Below are 19,347 nucleotides of genomic sequence, written 5' to 3'. Positions count from 1 at the left end.
CACACCGACCCTCCGAAGAGCAACCCACTCAGACCCATTCCCCTACATTTACCTCTTCACCCAACACTATGGGCAATTTAGCATGACCAATCCACCTAACCTGCACATTTTTGGACTGTGGGAGGAAACCCGAGCACCCGGAGGAAACCCACACAGACACGGGGAGAATGTGCAAACAGACAGTTGTCTGAGGCGGGAATTGAACCCAGGTCTCTGGCGCTGTGAGGCGCAACTTGGATCAGAAATGTCAACTCTGATTTCTCTCCACAGATGCTGCTAGACCTGCTGAGATTTTCCAGCATTTTCTGTTTTTGTTGCTATACTTCAAGTCTGTTTTTAAAGTGGAAAGCAAGCTTGTTATGGTTATGTCTTAATTCCAATAAAATTAACCCATACACATAAATTTGTGTCATCTTGCAGGTTCTGTGTCGCTGGCTGCTCACTGTGAGAAAAAATTACCGTGCAGTTCCATACCACAACTGGCGTCATGCATTTAATGTTGCTCAATGCATGTTTGTAATGATTACAGTAAGTCAGAAGATCTGTTTGATAGGTCCTGTTAAACAGACATTAATTAAGACTGTGTGTAAATCACAACATAAAGTAGGTGACACCAGTTAATGAAGAAATGATTAAGAGGGAAATTTCTTTATTTTCTCAGGCTTCATTTGATTCCAGTGTGTTGAAATAAATAATGATGGGTTTTGTATAAAAGGGACAATTTGATAAATGGGATGATTTTGCTTCCATAAAGATCTCTTAATTGACTGGATGAATTATAATTGGTAACTGCTTTAATAATTAGAACGTTTGAATTTCAATGATAACATCACCAAAAGTCACTAATAACATCGTGTATAAATAGATCACTGATGTTATGGGGATATAACAACTTAGCCATTCAGACTAAGCAAAATTCTCATATTAAGCTGCAAGTATTAAAATACAATTGATACAATTTGGCAAATTTTCTTAACTATGAGATTCAGTTTGTCACTTACAATTACTTTCCTTCTGTCACTAGTCCAACTCGTTTTTCCATCCGTCTCTGATGCACTATTATATATATTCTGACTTGTGATGGCTAACCTTTAAGTACTGATCCACATGGCACAACATTTTTAATTGAAATCCAATTTCGTCTTAATTTCTAATTCTCTGGTTCTCTAACTTTACAGTTTTTACTTATGAGCAATATTCTCCACTAATGTGGACTAAAATCTGCTTGCCTTCATGGCAAATGCCATCATATCCTCATTAAACCTTATCTCCATATTGCTTTATCTCTATATCTCTGTTTGCACCTTTTTGACATTTCAAAGTGAATATGTATCTATATGTAAAATTAACACCATTGACAAAATAAAAATCTATTCCAGCCTACATCAAGGCTTGGAAAAGAGGTACATGATTATGATGGCTCCTTGTAGGAGACAGTTTTAGATTTGGTGGACAAATCCCATCATTGGAATTATTATTTGTGAATATCCAGGTTAGCGTGGTCCTGAAGAAAATTTCTGGAACAGTGAAAAGCAAGATAATTTATTAAAATTACAAATTATCTTGCCTCCACAAATTGAGCCCTTTTGCCATCCCGTTGAACACAACTCAGGAATTATGCTGGTGAGCAAAAATATTAAAATTATGTCATATATTTCCTCAGACTGCTGATTTTCAAGAAATTCTGTCTGATATCGAAATCCTTGCTTTGATGGTGGGTTGTCTGTGCCATGACCTTGATCATCGAGGGACAAACAATGCTTTCCAGGAAAAGTGAGTGAAAAGATACCATCAATGCTTCAGTACCATATTAAATCAAAGCTAAAAAGTACATTAAATCTGAATTTGCCATTTTGAATTCTGCTGTAACACACGTTTCATTAGCACGAATTCGCTATAACGTGATTGATGAATAGGGGACATTGTTTCTAAAGTGTGAACTTTTAAAATGTGTGTTGACTGTAGCGCGAATACACCACCAGCACTTTAAGTGCTGTGTCTAAAGTGTGATTTTTCTAAAACATGGGGATGCACAAGAACGCAACCATCATGTTATACCTTTCTGCTGTAACCTGTGCTTCACCAGAGCGGGATAATGAGAGGTAATTGTAAAAATATATTTGGAGGTCAGTAAAATTTACTGTAAGGTGAGGCAGTCCCATTTAATTTAAATACGTTTTTCTCAAACAAATTACATGCAAAATACAAAAGGTCATTCACATTTACAAACCTTCTTTAGACTTTATTATGTGTTGCATGTCGAAATTGGTGTTTGGTTCTAAGATGCAAGAGGCATTGCATCAGTAGATTTTATTGCTAAAACAACAACCCATAATCTTCTGTCAAAGTTATGTTGAAGCAAAGGTGCTTATTATTTATGCACAAATACTACAGCAAGTTAATGTGATGGCACTTCAGTGTGGACATGCACCATTGTGGCAAGAGCTCCACAAAGCCTACCTCACCTTGCTATACCTCACTTTTGTAAAATATTGAACAGAATGGAGTTTGCATCGTAACTAAACTTGTCAAAAGTTCACGAGTCAATGGACATCTTGTCCATTTCTGTTTTAAGCATCTTTTTGATAGCATTGTAAGTGTTCATTACTTGTTATCAGCCTCTGGCACTTAAAACCACTTATTACAGCTGTGTAGTCCCATTCCTCTTGGTTTTATTTTGTTTTGGAAATTAAAAAAAAATTCGAAGGGTTTTTAAATTGCTCTTTTTTCCTCTTACTTTAATCTTTCTTTCTCTCCTTTAAATTATATCTCTACAGTTGATTTGACATTGAATTCACACATTATAATTTACTTGTACCCCCAATCAATGCACTATTAAATTCACTATCCACCCATGTGATTGGTTAAAGAGGTACATGGCTTATAGTCTTGATCAGGTCCTCAATGCCCAGTTTTTCTCATTAGCTTGCACTTCTGTCAACTTGCCATTCAAAAACACAAAAACCTAAACATGCACAGGCAAATCTCTTGATAAACATTGTTCGATTCATTGCTACAAAAGCTTATAACCCGGTCTACATGAGTAATTGTGATTGTGAAAATCTTGCTTTCCAAAGTACAAGACTTCAAACTCCAGTTCACCTAAAGGCTATAATTGATCTTCACTCTCTCTGTGCAATGACACATGAAATTGACTGTAATGCCCAATTTTTCAATACTTGGAAATTATAATCATGTGTCCATTGTTTCAAATCAATATCATGATAAATTAATTTTAATACAAATAATAGTAATTACACATATCTATTTTGTAATAGAATATAATAAATTAATATTAGAATTAAAATTATGATGATAGCAGATTTTATTTGAAAGCCTATTTTCAATTGTGATTTACAGAGTAATATTGGGTCATTTCAGTTGTTATGGAGAATAGGAAAGAATTGGCTAAGGGGTTTGAGTTGGTATTGAGTTGGCAAAGAGACGATAATGTACTGTGGGGCATGGCTTTGTAGGGGAGGTGTATGGATATAGCCTTTGACCATGTTCTTCCAAATAGAACTGACCATTGGTGTGCTAAAACAAAGAGCCCAGTACCTGAACTGTGCTGAAAGAACCCTGCAGTATTTGGACATGCGAGTCCTGATTCATGGTAGTCTGCTGCTTCCAGTGCAACCTGGCCATCATGTGGGCAACGCTAGTGCTACAGTGCGAATAGCAAGAAACTCGGAAGCAAGTTGAGGGAGAGGAGGAAATAGGGAGGAGGCAACAATCTTTTCAGTTTTCCAGTAAAGATGCCTGCAATCAACTCATCTGGCAATGGCTTCACTGAGCACATTGCCAAATCCCTATTATACAACAGTCATACATCTAACATTCCCTCTGTAATTGAGCACAACACCATGCTGTTGGCCACAATGCAGAAATAAAGAAAAAGTCCAGAAAACAACAATTTAAATAAACTTTATTCAATAAAAATCTAACATTCCATATGAAAGTTAGCCAATCATCCAGGTGCACTCACTTAGTCTTATGGGTGTGATTGAAAGGGGGCCTGTTATGGTACAGGTGTATGGTCCCTACCCCTGGTCCAGGAGGCCTGGGTTCAAGTCCCATCTGCTCCAGAGGGGTGTAATAACATCTCTGAATAGATTTACTAGGGGAAGGAAAAGGTGTGCTTGACTGTCCTAGTACATCTATTCAATGCTATCCCAGTATTTGCAGCTTTGCTGATAGAAGGTTACTGACTTTCAATGAGGGAGCCTTTGAAAACAAAGTCCAATACCTTTGGGTCTAAGAACCAGTCTTCAGACTACACCATCTTGGCACGTTTGGGCTCATAGGCTGGCAGGCAACAGTAACCAGTCAGTGGAGTAGCATGCTGGGAGGGTGAATGCTGTCATCATGGAAGGGATTGGTAGTTTTGTTTGTCACTGAGCCACTCCCATATTTTCCCAGAGTGTCACCTCAGTTATCCCAGTAATCATGAAGAAAAAACTGTTGGATTGCCATGAGAATTTGTGAAAGCTCAGTGCAGCTTTGATATCTGTTGGCAGAATGGCAGCAGTTTAGGCCTGCATGACAGCGACCTGAGACTCAGTTTCCAATCCATTGCTCAGATCATGATAAATTAACTTCAATACAAATAATAGTAATTACACATATCTATTTTGTAATAGAATATAATAAATTAATATTTGAATTAAAATTGTGATGATGGCAGATTTTATTTGAAAGCCTATTTTCAGTTTTGATTTACAGAGTAATATTGGGTCATTTCAGTTGTTATGGAGAATAGGAAAGAATTGGCTAAGAGGTTTGAGTTGGTATTGAGTTGGCAAAGAGACGATAATGTGCTGTGGGGCATGGCTTTGTAGGGGAGGTGTATGGATATTACCTTTGACCATGCTGTTCCAAATAGAACTGACCATTGGTGTGCTAAAACAAAGAGCCCAGTACCTGAACTGTGCTGAAAGAATCCTGCAGTATTTGGACATGTGAGTCCTGATTCATGGTAGTCTGCTGCATGTTGCAATGGAAGCAGAGCATGCACAGCAACATGCTAGGGTCTGTGCATGTTCTCATGGAGTTGGCCACAACTTGCACACTAGAAAGGAGGATGTTCAAATCTGCATTAAGCCCTGTGTCAAAGGCTGATGCTGGACTCCTTTATTCTCTGTGACAGTGACATTAGGACTTGTGTGTACACACCCATCAGTGTTTTCTGCACGCTGCCTCTTGCAATTCTGATCTGAGTCCTTTGCAGCAAACCATGTATTGCCTGCATTGCAATGAACAAGCAAGGTGTAATTACGCTTTGTGGGCAAAAGTGAGGACTGCAGATGCTGGAAACCAGAGTTTACATCAGAGTGGTGCTGGAAAAGCACACAGGTCAGGCAGCATCCGAGGAGCAGGAAAATCAACATTTTGGGCAAAAGCCCTTCATCACTAATTACATTTTGTGATCACTATGCCTGTTATCAGACCTGATTTAATTACCTCATCCCCATCCTCTTTAGTTTCATTGCCTAGCAAATGAATGGATAGTGAGATCTTGACGTCATTTAGGATTTGTTAAACCAGAAATGTACATTTTTCTGGAATCAGTGTTATTTGTACTCACATTTTGCACCTCTTACCTGTCAGAGCATTTGTCATCGAACTATTGCAAACAATGATCTGTTGTTCAATTTACACTTGTAAATAATTTACTTAATTGACATGTCAATCACACTTCAACGGATTTCAGTGAATGAGAAAGCTGCTGGCAAGAGTGATTGAGATTCTAACTGTTTCTAGTAAAAATCAGACTGTGAGCTCCTTTTTTTCCCTGGTTAAACAATTATGAGACGTTAAAAAATAATGATGGTTGGGGAAGTTAGAACCAATGGATCCATTGGTCCTGTAATAACTCTTAAAATTCAATACAAACTTTGCTTTCTTTTATGTACACATTTTATTGGAGTTTGTTATAGCCAGAATATCCTGAAAAGCAATAGCTTAAATCATTGTGCCTCATTCCTCCAGTGACAAATTTAGGCCAGAGTTTGCTGGTGAACTAGTTAGATTCGACCTCGGAGAGCACTGCAGTTAGTTAGAAACTGTGCTGTCCAAAACAGATCCAGCCAGGTGCTGTGGTCAGACAGAGAGTAATATAACGGTCTATTTAATGTGTTCCATAAAAATAAGGGAGCTAACAATTCATTCAGTTTTCTTATTTTTCTATTCTAAAAATTGATCGGTGTAAATAGAGTCATAGTATTTTTATTTTGTTATTAATCTCTTGTTGCTCATCATTGTGACAGCTCAAATGGACATCAGAATGCTAAAACAAAGACTGCTCCATTGTTGTTGCAAATCCTGATGCCTGGTTAATTTCACTCTAACAATTTGTCTTGTCTGAGATATCTTGTTTTAAACAAAGTTATTGCAGTAAGTTAAAACTTGTTAGAAAGTGAAGTACCAAAACTATTGTCTCCTTATATACACCACCATATAAGTGCAGCAAAATATAAGGATTCTGAGGTCTGTAATGAAAGCAAAGTCAAGATAATAGCTGAAATATTTCCAGGGGAATCCTTTTTTCCACCACGTTATACCAGCGACTTCACTCCTAATCTACTCAGGTAAGGTTATCATATTGACCTGACCCAATTTATAGAATCATAGAGCATAGAAACAGGCCCTTCAGCCCAACCCACCCGTGCCAACCAGGTTTCCTGAACCAAATTATTCCCAGTTGCCTGCGTTTGGTCTGTAGGCTTCTTAACCTTTCCTATCAATGTACACATTCAGATGTCTTTTTAAATATTGTAACTGTACCCGCCTCTACCATTTTCTCTGGCAGCTCGTTTCGTATATACATCACTTTCTGTGTGAAAAGCTGCCCCTCAGATCCCTTTTAGATCTTTCCCCTCCTCACCCTAAACTTTTATGCCTTCTAGTTTTGGACTCCCCTACCCTTGGGAAAAGAGCTTGGCTTTTCATCTTATCATGGCCTTCATGATTTTATAAACCTCTATAGGCTCACCCCTCAGCCTCCTAAACTCCAGAGAAAAAAGATCCCAGCCTATCTAGCCTCTTCTTTTAACTCAAGCCTTCCAGTCCTGGTAATATCCTTGTAAATCTTTTTGCACCCTTTTCAGTTGAATATCATCTGTCCTATAATAGGCCAACCAGAATTGTACACAGTACTCCACCCAGCCAAATGTTGTGCAATTATTTACAAAATGCATTTCCAACAAGTTACTTGGAACAACTTATTTCCTGATAAAGGATAGACTAGTATGAAAGGGATTTGTCCAATTCACCGAGGACTGATGTTAGGAAGCCTTTACATCTCCCATTAGTGGACATGCATTTTAAAGTAAATCAGTCCAATTAGTTCATGCGTCAATAAATGCTTTAGAGTGTGAATTCCTTTCAACATTGAATAACTCCTCCCTGAGGGAGACTCAGAAGCCAAAGGGTACTGTAGGATTGAACAGGGCGGTGCAGATTAGAGATCCTGTCACCTTCCTGATTCTCTCTGATTAAGTGCAAAGCAGGAAGACTTAAGAACAGTCTTTTTGCCTGAATGCCAACCAAGTCCCTTAAGTGGCCTCACTTTGCTGATGTTTGTATTGAACAGCAGCTCCCAGAGACTGCACCATGTGGCAGGGAGTGTGGTGGGTAGATACCTGCTTGCTGGGAAATTCATCTAATGGAAACTTAAAATATATCATTTAAAATAAGTAGGAGAAAATGTCCACTATTTTCGAATACTTGGCAGCATCCAACATTATTAAATCTGTGAATGCTTCTGTAATTAATTGAATGAGTTAAATAAATCAATTCTTCCCCTCCGAATTTGCTTCTCAGCAAGTGTTTAAGTGTTGGAGATCTGGATATTGTACTGATGAACACGTGCCTGATCTCATAACGTGAAAATGAGCCACTATATGTGTCAAGAGAATGCTCAGGTTTGATTTGAATTAACTTGACAACTAGGTACTGAAGTCGGGGATCCAAACTCTGGGTGATCTGAAGCCATTTCTAACTGATTACAGTAATGTCTAGCCAACAAGCTCAATTACTATTAATCTAAAATTTTATTGGTTGGAGGAAAATCCAAATATGCTTGACTGTCAAAAGACTTGTTTTATTATTTAATTGAGCTTCAAGATTTCAATTAAAATGTTAGATTCAGTCAGTAAAAATGTTACCCTCAAGAATTCCTTTAAATTTAATACATTAAATTTGCAGGTTTGTGATCAAGATAGCAATATATTAAATATTTACCTTCGATAGAGACAATTTGACTGAACGACTGGGTACTAATTTTGACCACTCCAGCACATCTGACCACTTCTGAGCCAGCTTATCCTGCAATAGCGATTAATGAATCAATATCTTTGTACACTCAGGATCACCCTTGATAGCAATGACGTGAAACTATTCAAATTTTCTCAGCAAGGTGGAGTGGCACTGAAGTATCAGGAAATTAAAGCATGCCATGAGTAATCCTGAAATTTCCCTGCCAATAAGAAAAGTGTAGATGCCATAATATTATTGCACAGATGTTATCAGGAAATGCCAGGCCACAAATTTGTAGTGATACTAACCATCCACATTTCATCTGGGATTTTAAAAAAATATTTTTTTTTCTTTAATGGCAGCAAACTGTCAGAGGTTAAACCTGTAAGAGAACAAAATCAAGATTCTGTGTTATCATAACTGATTTTTGTGAGCTTTGAGAAATTTTTATTTGATTTTTTTATGTCCATCCAAAATTAAGGTTGGTTTAATATATTCCCTTGTGTGACTCGATCGCATTTTATAAAGTAACCAAGTTTGTTTTCTTTACTCTTGCAATGTATTTGGATTATCATAAACAATGATCAAGCTGAACTGTAACTTGGTTATGAAAGCTGCGGAAAAGATGGCTGCCTTTGGAGTTATGTGGTTTCTGTGCTGGAGGTTTATGAAGGCATTTGCACAATTTTGGGTACATTAATGACAAATGAATCAATCAGTTCATCATAAAAGTAACATCTTTTGACCAAATTCTAAAACATTCCAAAATAATCTTAAACTGATGTGCGTAAGCACTTAGACATTGTTAACTGAACGCTAGATGGCTCCATACATGGTGTAAGCACGCTGTCACAATTGCATTTCTCCAGTATTATTTTTGGATTAAAAACACATAAGACCTGCCAAGTCTAGCATCATCTTTGAAGAGAAAAGCAGGGTTAATGTTGTTGAGTATTTCGAGTATTTTCTATTCAAAATTACACACCAGGTTATAGTCTGACAGGTTTACTTGGAAGCACTAGCTTTTGGAGCGCTGCTCCTTCATCAGGTGGTTGTGCAGCAGGACCATAAGGCACCGAATTTATAGCAAAAGGTTACAGTGTCATGAAGCTGAAATGTATTAAACAAATTTAGATTTTTAGTATATATTTCAGCCTTATGACACTGTAACCTTTTGCTATAAATTCTGTGCCTTATGGTCCTGCTGCACAACCACCTGATAAAGAGGTAATCCTTTCAAATAAACCTGTTGGACTATAACCTGGTATGATGTGATTTTTAACTTTGTCCACCCCAGTCCAACACTGGATCCTCCTGTTTTTATTTCAGATTTTCAGCATCCTTACTATTTAGCTTGTACTTTCAGTCTTGCCAATAGTTTGGCAATATAATTGAGTTATTAGTTAATAGCACAGAAATAGAATGTTTTGTTGGGCATGTAACCAATTGTCCAATGTTTTTCCCATTTGTCCTTTTATCTGTAGAATCTGTTTGTGGGCTGCCTCTAGTCCTGTACCACCAGGGTAGCTGTTCTCTTGCCAATACCTTTGCCTCTGTTTTTCCCAGATCTGTTTTTAACTGCGGTTCCACCCTCAAGCTCTGTATTCCTACATTATCCCCTCACTCACTCCCCTCACCCAATCCTTCCCATTCAAATATTCATGCCATTTCCTTTTGAAGGTTAACTATCAAAGGTGTTTTCACCACTCTCTTCTTAGGAAGTGCATTCCAGATCACCGTAACTTGCTGCATAAATGTTACTATCCTCTTGTTCTTTTTTTTGCTCTGGTTCTTTTGCATGTTCTGTGTTCCCTAGTTACTGACCCTGCTGCCTGCTGGAAATCATTTATTCTTCTTCACTCTATTGGCACAGAGATTTTGAGAATTCCTTTTTAGTGCCCATATTCAGTATGTTTATATGTAACGAGTGTGTGTTTTCTTACCCATGGAGTGGTTATCCCAATTAAATAATTCCATCAGCAAGTTTTTTTGAGTAAATAGAAAGGTAGTTTCCTCTCACACTCTTAGCTCAGATGTTTGAAGTTCGATGCTTCCCATGCACACACAAAGTTTAAACACATAACAAATACAAATTGATTTTTCTCAGTCAAATGCTTATAGTTTCATAAATGAATTGATGCTTTAGTTGAAGTGAAGATCTTGTAAAGCAGGGAATTCTCAATAAGGTGCAAAGTTTCTTGTGGGCACCTTTCGAGGAGGTTGGTACTCTGGTGAATGCTACATTGAAACAGGGAGTGGGCAATCATTCTCCTGCTTTCAAGTTATCGATGTTTATGACCTTGATTGATTCAGCTGGAAGTCATCTCATCGATGGCTTTCTTAAGAGTAGTTTCTTGCTACTTTAAAGGTTGTCCCTTTCCCAAATAACATGGGATGGTTACGTTGATTTATACTTCCTCTGTTGTGGATTTCATACCTTCAGAGTTTAAGACAGCCACTTTATTTGTATTTGCAAGACCCATTCAGTTGATAATGCTCTTCTACAAACATAGGAACAAGTTACAAGAGTAGACCACTTGACACTTGCAGCCATTCCACCATTCAATAAAATCATAGCCAATCCAATTTTAACCTCAACTGTATTTTGCTGCATATCTCCTGTAATCTATATCCTTTGGATATAGGCCTAGCCAACCTAGCTTTTACTTTGACAATTTGCTCAATCTAGGTATTGTCTGAACTGCGTTTAACACATTAACATCTTTCTGTATGTATAGTGACCGATACTGTACACAGTACTTTAGATGTGGCCTTACTAATACCCTGTATAACTGAAGCATAACCTCCCTGTTCTTGCATTCAATTAGCGTCATATAGCACTGAAGCAGACCCTTCGGCCATGCCAACCAGATTTGCTAAACTGAACTAGTCACAATTGCCTGCATTTAGCCCATGTCAATCTAAACCTTTCCTATCCATGTACCTGGGAGAAAGTGAGGACTGCGGATGCTGGAGATCTGAGTCAAGGATGTGGTGCTGGAAAAGCACAGCAGGTCAGGCAGCATCTGAGCAGCAGGAAAATTGACGTTTCGGGCATAAGCCCTTCATCAGGATCATTTCTCCTGCTCCTCAGATGCTGCCTGACCTGCTGTGTGTTTTCCAGCACCACACTCCCCACTATCCATGTACCTGTCCAAATATCTTTTAAATGTTGTAATTGTAAATACCTCTACTACTTCCACTGGTAGCTCATTTCATAGACACACCACCCTTTGTGTGAAAAAAAGTTGATAATTACATTCTATTGGCTTTCTTGATTATTTGCTCAACCAGAATACTAATCTTTTGTGATTCATCCATGAGGCCATCAAGCTCTCTCTCCATCACAGAGCTCTACAACCTCTCGCTATTTTGATAGCATGCTTTTTTTTATTCTTTCTGACGAAATGGACAATTTCACATTTTCCCATATTGTACTCCATTTGCCCAGTCACTTAACCTATCTAATTATAGGCTCCTTCTGACCTCTTGACAACTTACTTTCCTACTTTGTGCCATCACCAACCTTAGCCACCATACCTTTGGTCCTTTCATTCAAATTATTTATAGAAATTGTAAAGAGTTGAGGCCCCAGCACTGACCCTTGAAGCATGACATTCAGTCAGCCTGAAAAAAGACCCATTTACTCCTATTCTCTGCTTCCTGTTAGCAAACCTATCTTCTGTCCATGCCAATACGTTACCACCAACACCATCAGCTTTCAATGTTCGCAATGACCTTTAATGCAGCACCTCATCAAATGCCTTCTAGAAATCTAAATACAACATTTTGACTAGTTCCCCTTTATTCACAGCACAAGTTACTTCTTGAAGAACTCTAATAAATTAGTTAAACAAGAGTCCTCTTTGATAAAGCCATATTAGCCATGCCTGATTACTTTGAACTTATCCACATGCCCTTTAACAAAGTCTTTACTAATAGCTTTGAACAATTTCCTTATGACAGATGTTAAACTCAATGGCCTGTAGTTTCCCGCTTTCTGCCTCCCTTTTTGAATGAAGGAGTTTTAATAACTAGTTCCAATCTAAAGGAACTTCTTCTGAATCGAATGAGTTTTGGAAAATTAAAGCAACACATTAATTATCTCACTAGCTACTTCTTTTAAAGCCCCAGGACAAAATCCATTAGGACCTAGGGACTTGTCAACTTGCAATTTCAATGATTTACTCCATATGATTTCCCTGGTAACTGTACCAAGACTTACTTTGTTAACTGTGTTTTTAAATATCTGAAGAAACTTTTTAAAATATTTTTGGCTAACTTTCTCTTGTACTCTAATATTTCCCTCCTGATTAATATTTTAGTATTCATATTTTTTTTTGTATTCCGTACAATCTTCTGACCTGCCACCAATCTTTGTACAGTTATATATATTTTATTTGAATGTGATCCTATTTTTGGTGGGCCCATCCTTTAGAGCTTTCTGCAATTTGTTAGAATATATCTATTCTGTGCTTTCTGGAATATCCCCTTAAATGCTTTCAACTGTATCGTTATTATCCTATGCTTTAATCTAAATTTCTAGTTCATTTTATCTAGTTCTGCTACCACAGCCTCATAATTGCCCTTATTTAAATTCAAGATAGTGGTCTTGAATCCACTCTTCTCTCCCTTAAACAGCATGTGAAATTCAGTCATTTTTGCCTGCTTGGCTATCTTCTGTAACAAAGTCTCAGAAAACTGTCCCCAGTATTTGAACTGAGGTTTATCTTTCCTTGGAATGTTTGACAAAGTCACTGCAAATAGAGAGTAGAATCAATAATGTGCATTGTAGGAGCAAAACTGTATGAGCAAACTATTGCAACAGACACAAAAGTAGGAAAGGAATATAACTTCATCAGGAACGCAAGTTGCAGAAAATTAAATGAAAATCATGTCACTCTGCTTATTCCAAAAACTTCCTTTCATTTGAGTTTGTGTCTATTTGGATATTGCTCTACAGTTATGTCAGGGTGATCCCAATTTATGGAGAATTTTGGTTTTTCGATATTAGTGATTATATAGAATTATGAAGTGTACAACAGTGAAATGGATCATTCAGATGAATTGGTCTGTATGAGTGATTATGTTATGCACAACCTTAAATCTGTCTGACCCATTGAGTTGATTTTGTAATCATTTGTGAAATTCTAGAAGTACAATGGCATTCAACAGCATTATGTTACCCTACACTGCACTGGCCATTAGTACCTTTTCCTGAATAATTTAGCAAACTGCTGTAAACATTTAGCTTACTTTCAATTTTAAATTGGTAAGTGTGAAGAACTGTGAGTGAGAAATTTAACGCTGATGAATTCTTCTTCTTTGTGCATTCAGATTCACTACAACTACTGATTTAAAATTTATGATTTAATGAACCAGGAGATACATGTATTAACATGAATGCAATTGGTTTAGCACTGTAGTTCTCACAGTCCCCACAGTTTTTACCATTTGCTTCTCTTCCAGGAGCGGATCAGCTTTAGCACAGCTATATGGGACATCAGCCACTATGGAGCACCATCATTTCAACCACGCTGTAATGATACTGCAGAGTGAGGTAAGCACAGCAGAAGCACTGACTCTAGGCAAAAATGAAGGAAAAAAGGCCGCTGTTTGCAAATGCAATATAAAGCATAGAAGGGGTATCGGTTTTTAATAAACATGGTTGCTGAACTGCAAAATACCATGGTTTATAAATTATTGTTTTATGCATTTATGGCATGAGAATTTATAGTGTGGTAATTATTAAGCCTAACTTTAATACCAAATAGATATGCATGACTGCCTACTCTATGCAAAACCCTAGGAAAGCTTGAGTTTTATTACAAATGAAAGTTTATGCTTACGAGGATTCTTTAACGGGAATCAAGTTGATTAGTGCCACACAATTGGTTTGTTATCCAATAATTTATGCTACCACATTTTTTAGGAAAGCACAGTGTCAGATGAATTGCTTCCCCATATACTAGTAATCTTTATTCATGTATGAAACAGTGATACAAGTTCTAAGCCATTACTTCTTACAAGTTGTAATTTAAATAGATATTTTTATTATTGAAATCTATGTGTAAATTTAACTGATAAGAAGAGCATTCATTCTCACTCAGAACTTCACTTCCATCATTGCAGTAATGCCCAATTTCCATTCTTGCACGCTGGAATTTTCAAGAAAGACATATTAAACAATTTTTTAAAAAAAAACTGTTATCTGGGATCAACTTGGAGCTCCTCAAACCCAAAAACATGGCAAGATCTTTAAATCAGAATTGTGGGATGGCTGATCATTTTCAACAGTTTGTCAAATTTATGTAATGAGCTTGTCAGCAAGCAGCAAGAAGTCTGCAATGTCGTCAAGTGATGTGAACATGGATGATAGAGTCCCTTTTCATTTATTAGCTATGTTTAACTGGGAACTGAAAAAACTTTATTGCCAACCTTATTGGTCATGTGCAAAATGATACAGGGGCAGAACCTTCACCCACTTCCCCTGACCCTGGAACAATTTGGCATTGGTAAGAACATTAGGAGTATCAAATTAGATCAAAACTGAGGAGCTCTCTGCTGTTGAGAGCAAAATGTCCCATTTTTAAGTCATGTATTCAATGGTGAGATGAGATTCTAGCTACTGAACAGCGATAGGTCTGTGTTCCTGCATTAATGTTCTCATTGTTAGTAAACTCATCTCATTGATAATGCAGTTTCCCAATCTCAAACCTGCTGGACAGATTCTGACATGAAAGTCAATGTGGTAACCTGGTCTCCACCAACCACCAAAATCTCATGACCCTTTCATGGCAACTCATGGGCAGCAACAACAAACACCCCTTTTAGATCCGGACCTTCAAGTCCCTGTTGGCAAAGCAAGGCAGTAATCCTTCTCTATCTATATGAGTGGGGTGAATACAATGAACCATGCAGGGCAGCTGTGGAATGCCAGTGATTGACCAGATGCATGGCTGACCTTTAAAAAATGTTGCTGGTGCCAGTAATCCCAGAAGGTCCTGAGAGTAACTTTATTTCCATGAGTTCTAAGTGGGACCACACAATGAGCAGGGTGTCGTAGAGTTACTGTGGACAGTTAATTAAGTGAGTTTGAGAAGATGTGGGTAGTTCTTCTGTAACGTGATAGTTGCGTTTTTGTGTAATTCCGCATGATAGAAAAACATGCTGTAGAAACAGCACTTAAAGTGTTTGCGATGTGATCGCATTGCAGACAACACACGTTTTAAAAGTTCGCACTTTAGAAACAGTGTGCCCAATTTGTCACTCGCATTACAGCAAATTTGCGTTATCGAAACGTGTGTTCTGGCAGAACGGTAACTGATTTGGATGTGAACATTGGAGGTATAGTTAGTAAGTTTGCAGATGACACCAAAATGCAATGGGAGCTTGATCAGATGGGCCAATGGGCCGAGGAGTGGAAGATGGAGTTTAAGAATAGAATAAAATCCCTACAGTATGGAAACAGACTCTTCAGCCCAACAAGTCCACGCTGACCCATTCCCCTACCCTATTACACTACATTTCACCTGACTAATGCCCCTAACCTATGCATCCCTGAACACAATGGGCAATCTAACATGGCCAATCCACTTAACTTGGACTGTGACAGAAAAACTGGAGCAGCTGGAGGAAATCCATGCAGACATGGGGAGAATGTGCAAACTCCACATACACAGTTGCCCGAAGCTGGAATTGAACCCAGGTCCCTGGTGCTGTGAGGCTGCAGTGCTAACCACTGTGACACCGTGCCATCCACATTAATTTAGAAAAATGTGAAGGCTGTGGTTTGGAATGGCAAATCAGGGCTGGACTTATACATTTAATGGTAAGGTCCTGGGAGTGTTGCTGAACAAAGAGACCTTGGAATGCAGGTTCATAGCTCCTTGAAAGTAGAGTCAGAGGTAGATAGGACAGTGAAGAAGGCATTTGGAATGCTTTCCTTTATTGGTCAGAGTATTGAGTACAGGAGTTGGGAGGTCATGTTGGGGCTCTACAGGACATTGCTTCGGCCACTGTTGGAATATTGTGTGCAATTCTGGTCTTCTTCGTATAGGAAGGATGTTGTGAAACTTGAAAGGATTCAGAAAAGCTTTACAAGGATGTTGCCAAAGTTGGAGGATTTGAGCTATACAGAGATGGTGAATAGGCTGGGGCTGTTTCCCCTGGAGTGTCGGAGGCTGAGGGATGACCTTACAGAGGTTTATAACATCATAAGGGGCATGGATAGGGTAAATAGTCAAAGTCTTTTCCCTGGGGTGAGGGAGTCCAGGACTAGAGGGCATAGGTTTAGGGTGAGAAGGGAAAGGTATAAAAGGGACCTAAGGGGCAACGTTTTCATGCAGAGGGTGGTACGTGTATGGAATGAGCTGCCAGAGGAAATGGTGGAAGCTGGTACAATTACTAGATTGAAAAGGCATCTGGATGGGTATATTAATAGGAAGGGTTTGGAGGGATATAGGCCAAGTACTGGCAAATGGGACAAGATTAGCTCGGGATATCTGGTCGGCATGGACGAGTTGGATTGAAGGGTCTGGTTCCATGCTGTACATCTCTGTGACTCTATGACCTGTAGTATGAGAAAAGTTGTTACGGCTTTCAAAGAGAAATTGTTTGTGAAACTCTTAAAAAAATTACACTTGGCAGAGTTCTGGAAAGATTTAGCCCTGTTTCTATAAGATACTCTGCATCTCATGCCATGATTTCAGTAATTACCATAACTGATATAGAGTTATTATAAATATCCTTTTTTAAAATCTGTTTCCACCTTTTCCCCAGGTTTCCATAAAAATCCCATCAGGAAACCTTGGTGAAAATTCAAGATGGCTCTTAGGGATCATGTATTTGGACTGAAGGTCTTCCTGTCATTCATCGTATAACTAATTCTGTGTTTTTTATTCCCCAAAATTGTACTCTCTCCACTTTGTTCACATAAGACTACTCCTCACAATTTTTTGTCCATACTGACAACTGTGTCTTCGTGATGTTTCTTGCTTCATCAACCTGTTTGACAAATCTCCTACGTTAGCCATATTAAAGAGGGTAGTTCATGTGTGGAGTAAACTTCCAGAGGAACTGGTGGTTTAAAAGACATTTATTTTAGCACATGAATAAGAAATATTTGAAGATCTGAACTAAGAAGAGCAGGTGGGACTAGTTTGGTTTGAGATTATGGTTGGTATGGACTCGTTGGACCAATGGATCTGTTTCTATTTGTATGAACAGTGGCCACTTCCTGGGGTTACACTGGGACATTATCGGGGATTGTTATGCCATCCATGGAGTAAATGTGAGCAGGGTAGAGTACGAGGGAGGTGTGCACTGACAAGGGTTATGAGGAATTTTGGACCACAGATGAAAGAACAGGAGAGTTACTGGAACCGTGGGTTGGGTTGTGGATGCATTCTTGGAATTTGAAGAGAGGTCTTTGTGCCCACAGAGCACATTAAGAAGGGAGACCCCCTCTGCCTAATATAGGTCCATGCAGGAAAATCTGCTGAGCTCGCCACAGTGTGGGTTAAAAGTGGCTGTGGCTGGATGAGTCCCTCTGAGTGGGAAATGGTTGCATAAACAATGGATTCAATTGGCTTATTATCATGTTGCTCATCCAGCATCTCCCCCCAATTACAGGCTGCTTGGTGGATTTAATAAGAAACAATATTGGCAAATGATAATGTGGAACAACCATGGAAACTATTAAAACAACATTCAGTTAGGTGTTGTAATATATGTTCTGCTAAAAGAGCAACTTAAACATTAGTGTAATCTAAGGATTTATAACGAAGTAAGTAACAACTGAGAGTCTGAAAAGAAGCACATGGTAAGTACATTATTATGGACCTGGCTAGACCCCTCAAAACACTTCAAGAAGGTAGTCCAGATGCTAACTTTTACTATTTGTTTTAAGTAAGTGCACAGTGGACATTCTAGGAGAGAATTAGCTGGTCAGACTACTTCGTTTTTAAACAAAACAGAATTTATTTAAAAGATTGCTGAATGAAACATAAAGAACAGAAGACAGAATACCAAATAACTTATCCTGGCAGGCTATCCCGACAAAATGATGCTGTTCCAAAATACTTGCAACATTCCTAATAAACACTCTGTGGCACAAAAGCTAAAATTAAACAAAGAAACAAGCTTGAAGTGAGAGAGAAAAGAGAATGGCAACTTCTTGCACAGAACGCAGCTGAATTCAATTGACTAATCTAAACAAAGGCTAGTTCCGCAGCTAGCTGGCCACTCCCCTTTGATTATACAGGTATTGTTTTAAGACTCAAAAGCCTTCTGCTAGAGGCGCAGTCTGTTAGGTGTCAACAAAATGGTCCCAATAAACTATCCAAACCCTGTTTAGTTGGAGCCTGGCCAATTATCCTCTCTCTGAAAAAAAACTCAAGGGCACTGTAATTTTGAGAAAGGACCAGCTTTGTCACAACATTTATAGCAGCAAAGTGCGTGGTTAAAAAAAATAGGAGATTAAGAGAAACATTTAAAAAGTCACAAAGGAAGCTAAAGAGGAGCTATAAAGTTATATTATCAAGGAATATTAAACAAAACAGTAATACAGTATATATTTTACAGGACGTAAAGCATATGGAAGAAGTAAGGGATAGCTGGATAATGCCACAGGTAATAATAGAGTAATGGCAGAAGTACTCAGTGATTATTTAGTTTTAGTTTTTAATCAAAGAGATTGAAAAAGTAAACTTGGCATTGAATGATGAGATGATCAATGAAATGAATTCATTGGGGAATAAAAGTGGAGATGTATTTAATAAAACAACAGAGTCAAAGAGGATAAATCTCCTGGTCAGAATTGAGCAAATCTACATATTTCAGAACCTGAGCAAGAGATAGCAGAAGAATGATCACATATCAAATAATTTGCTTGAAAAAAGATGTAATGTTTTTAATGGATAGCGAAAACAATTGCTATATGCAAGAAAGGGACAAGATATGACCCAGGAATTAAAAAAGTAAGTTTGAAATTGGTGATAGAAGTGACAATGGCAACATTACTAAAGGAGAAAATAGAAGATAATAGAAAAGACTAGAAATACAATAATGAACAGCCAGCATGATTTTCAA

General features: G+C 38.1%; 1 protein-coding gene across 3 annotated transcripts in view; it reads left to right on the top strand.

The window, feature by feature from the left end:
- LOC122549709 (dual 3',5'-cyclic-AMP and -GMP phosphodiesterase 11A-like) overlaps positions 1–19,347 on the top strand; it is a 298,915-nt gene that overhangs the window by 225,872 nt on the left and 53,696 nt on the right. For all 3 annotated transcript variants that reach the window (XR_006311644.1, XM_043689586.1, XM_043689585.1), the window contains 3 exons: positions 421–528; positions 1,664–1,773; positions 13,726–13,816. Coding sequence is in view for 2 of the 3 variants with exons in the window: in XM_043689586.1 (XP_043545521.1) it covers positions 421–528; positions 1,664–1,773; positions 13,726–13,816 (309 nt within the window). In the remaining variant the exon portion in view is untranslated. The remainder of the gene's footprint in view (positions 1–420; positions 529–1,663; positions 1,774–13,725; positions 13,817–19,347) is intronic.

The sequence above is a fragment of the Chiloscyllium plagiosum genome, chromosome 5 (assembly GCF_004010195.1).
Source record: "Chiloscyllium plagiosum isolate BGI_BamShark_2017 chromosome 5, ASM401019v2, whole genome shotgun sequence".
Lineage (NCBI taxonomy): Eukaryota > Metazoa > Chordata > Chondrichthyes > Orectolobiformes > Hemiscylliidae > Chiloscyllium > Chiloscyllium plagiosum.
The sequence above is the reverse complement of the archived record's forward strand: the minus strand, read 5'-3'. Positions and strand labels throughout refer to the sequence as shown.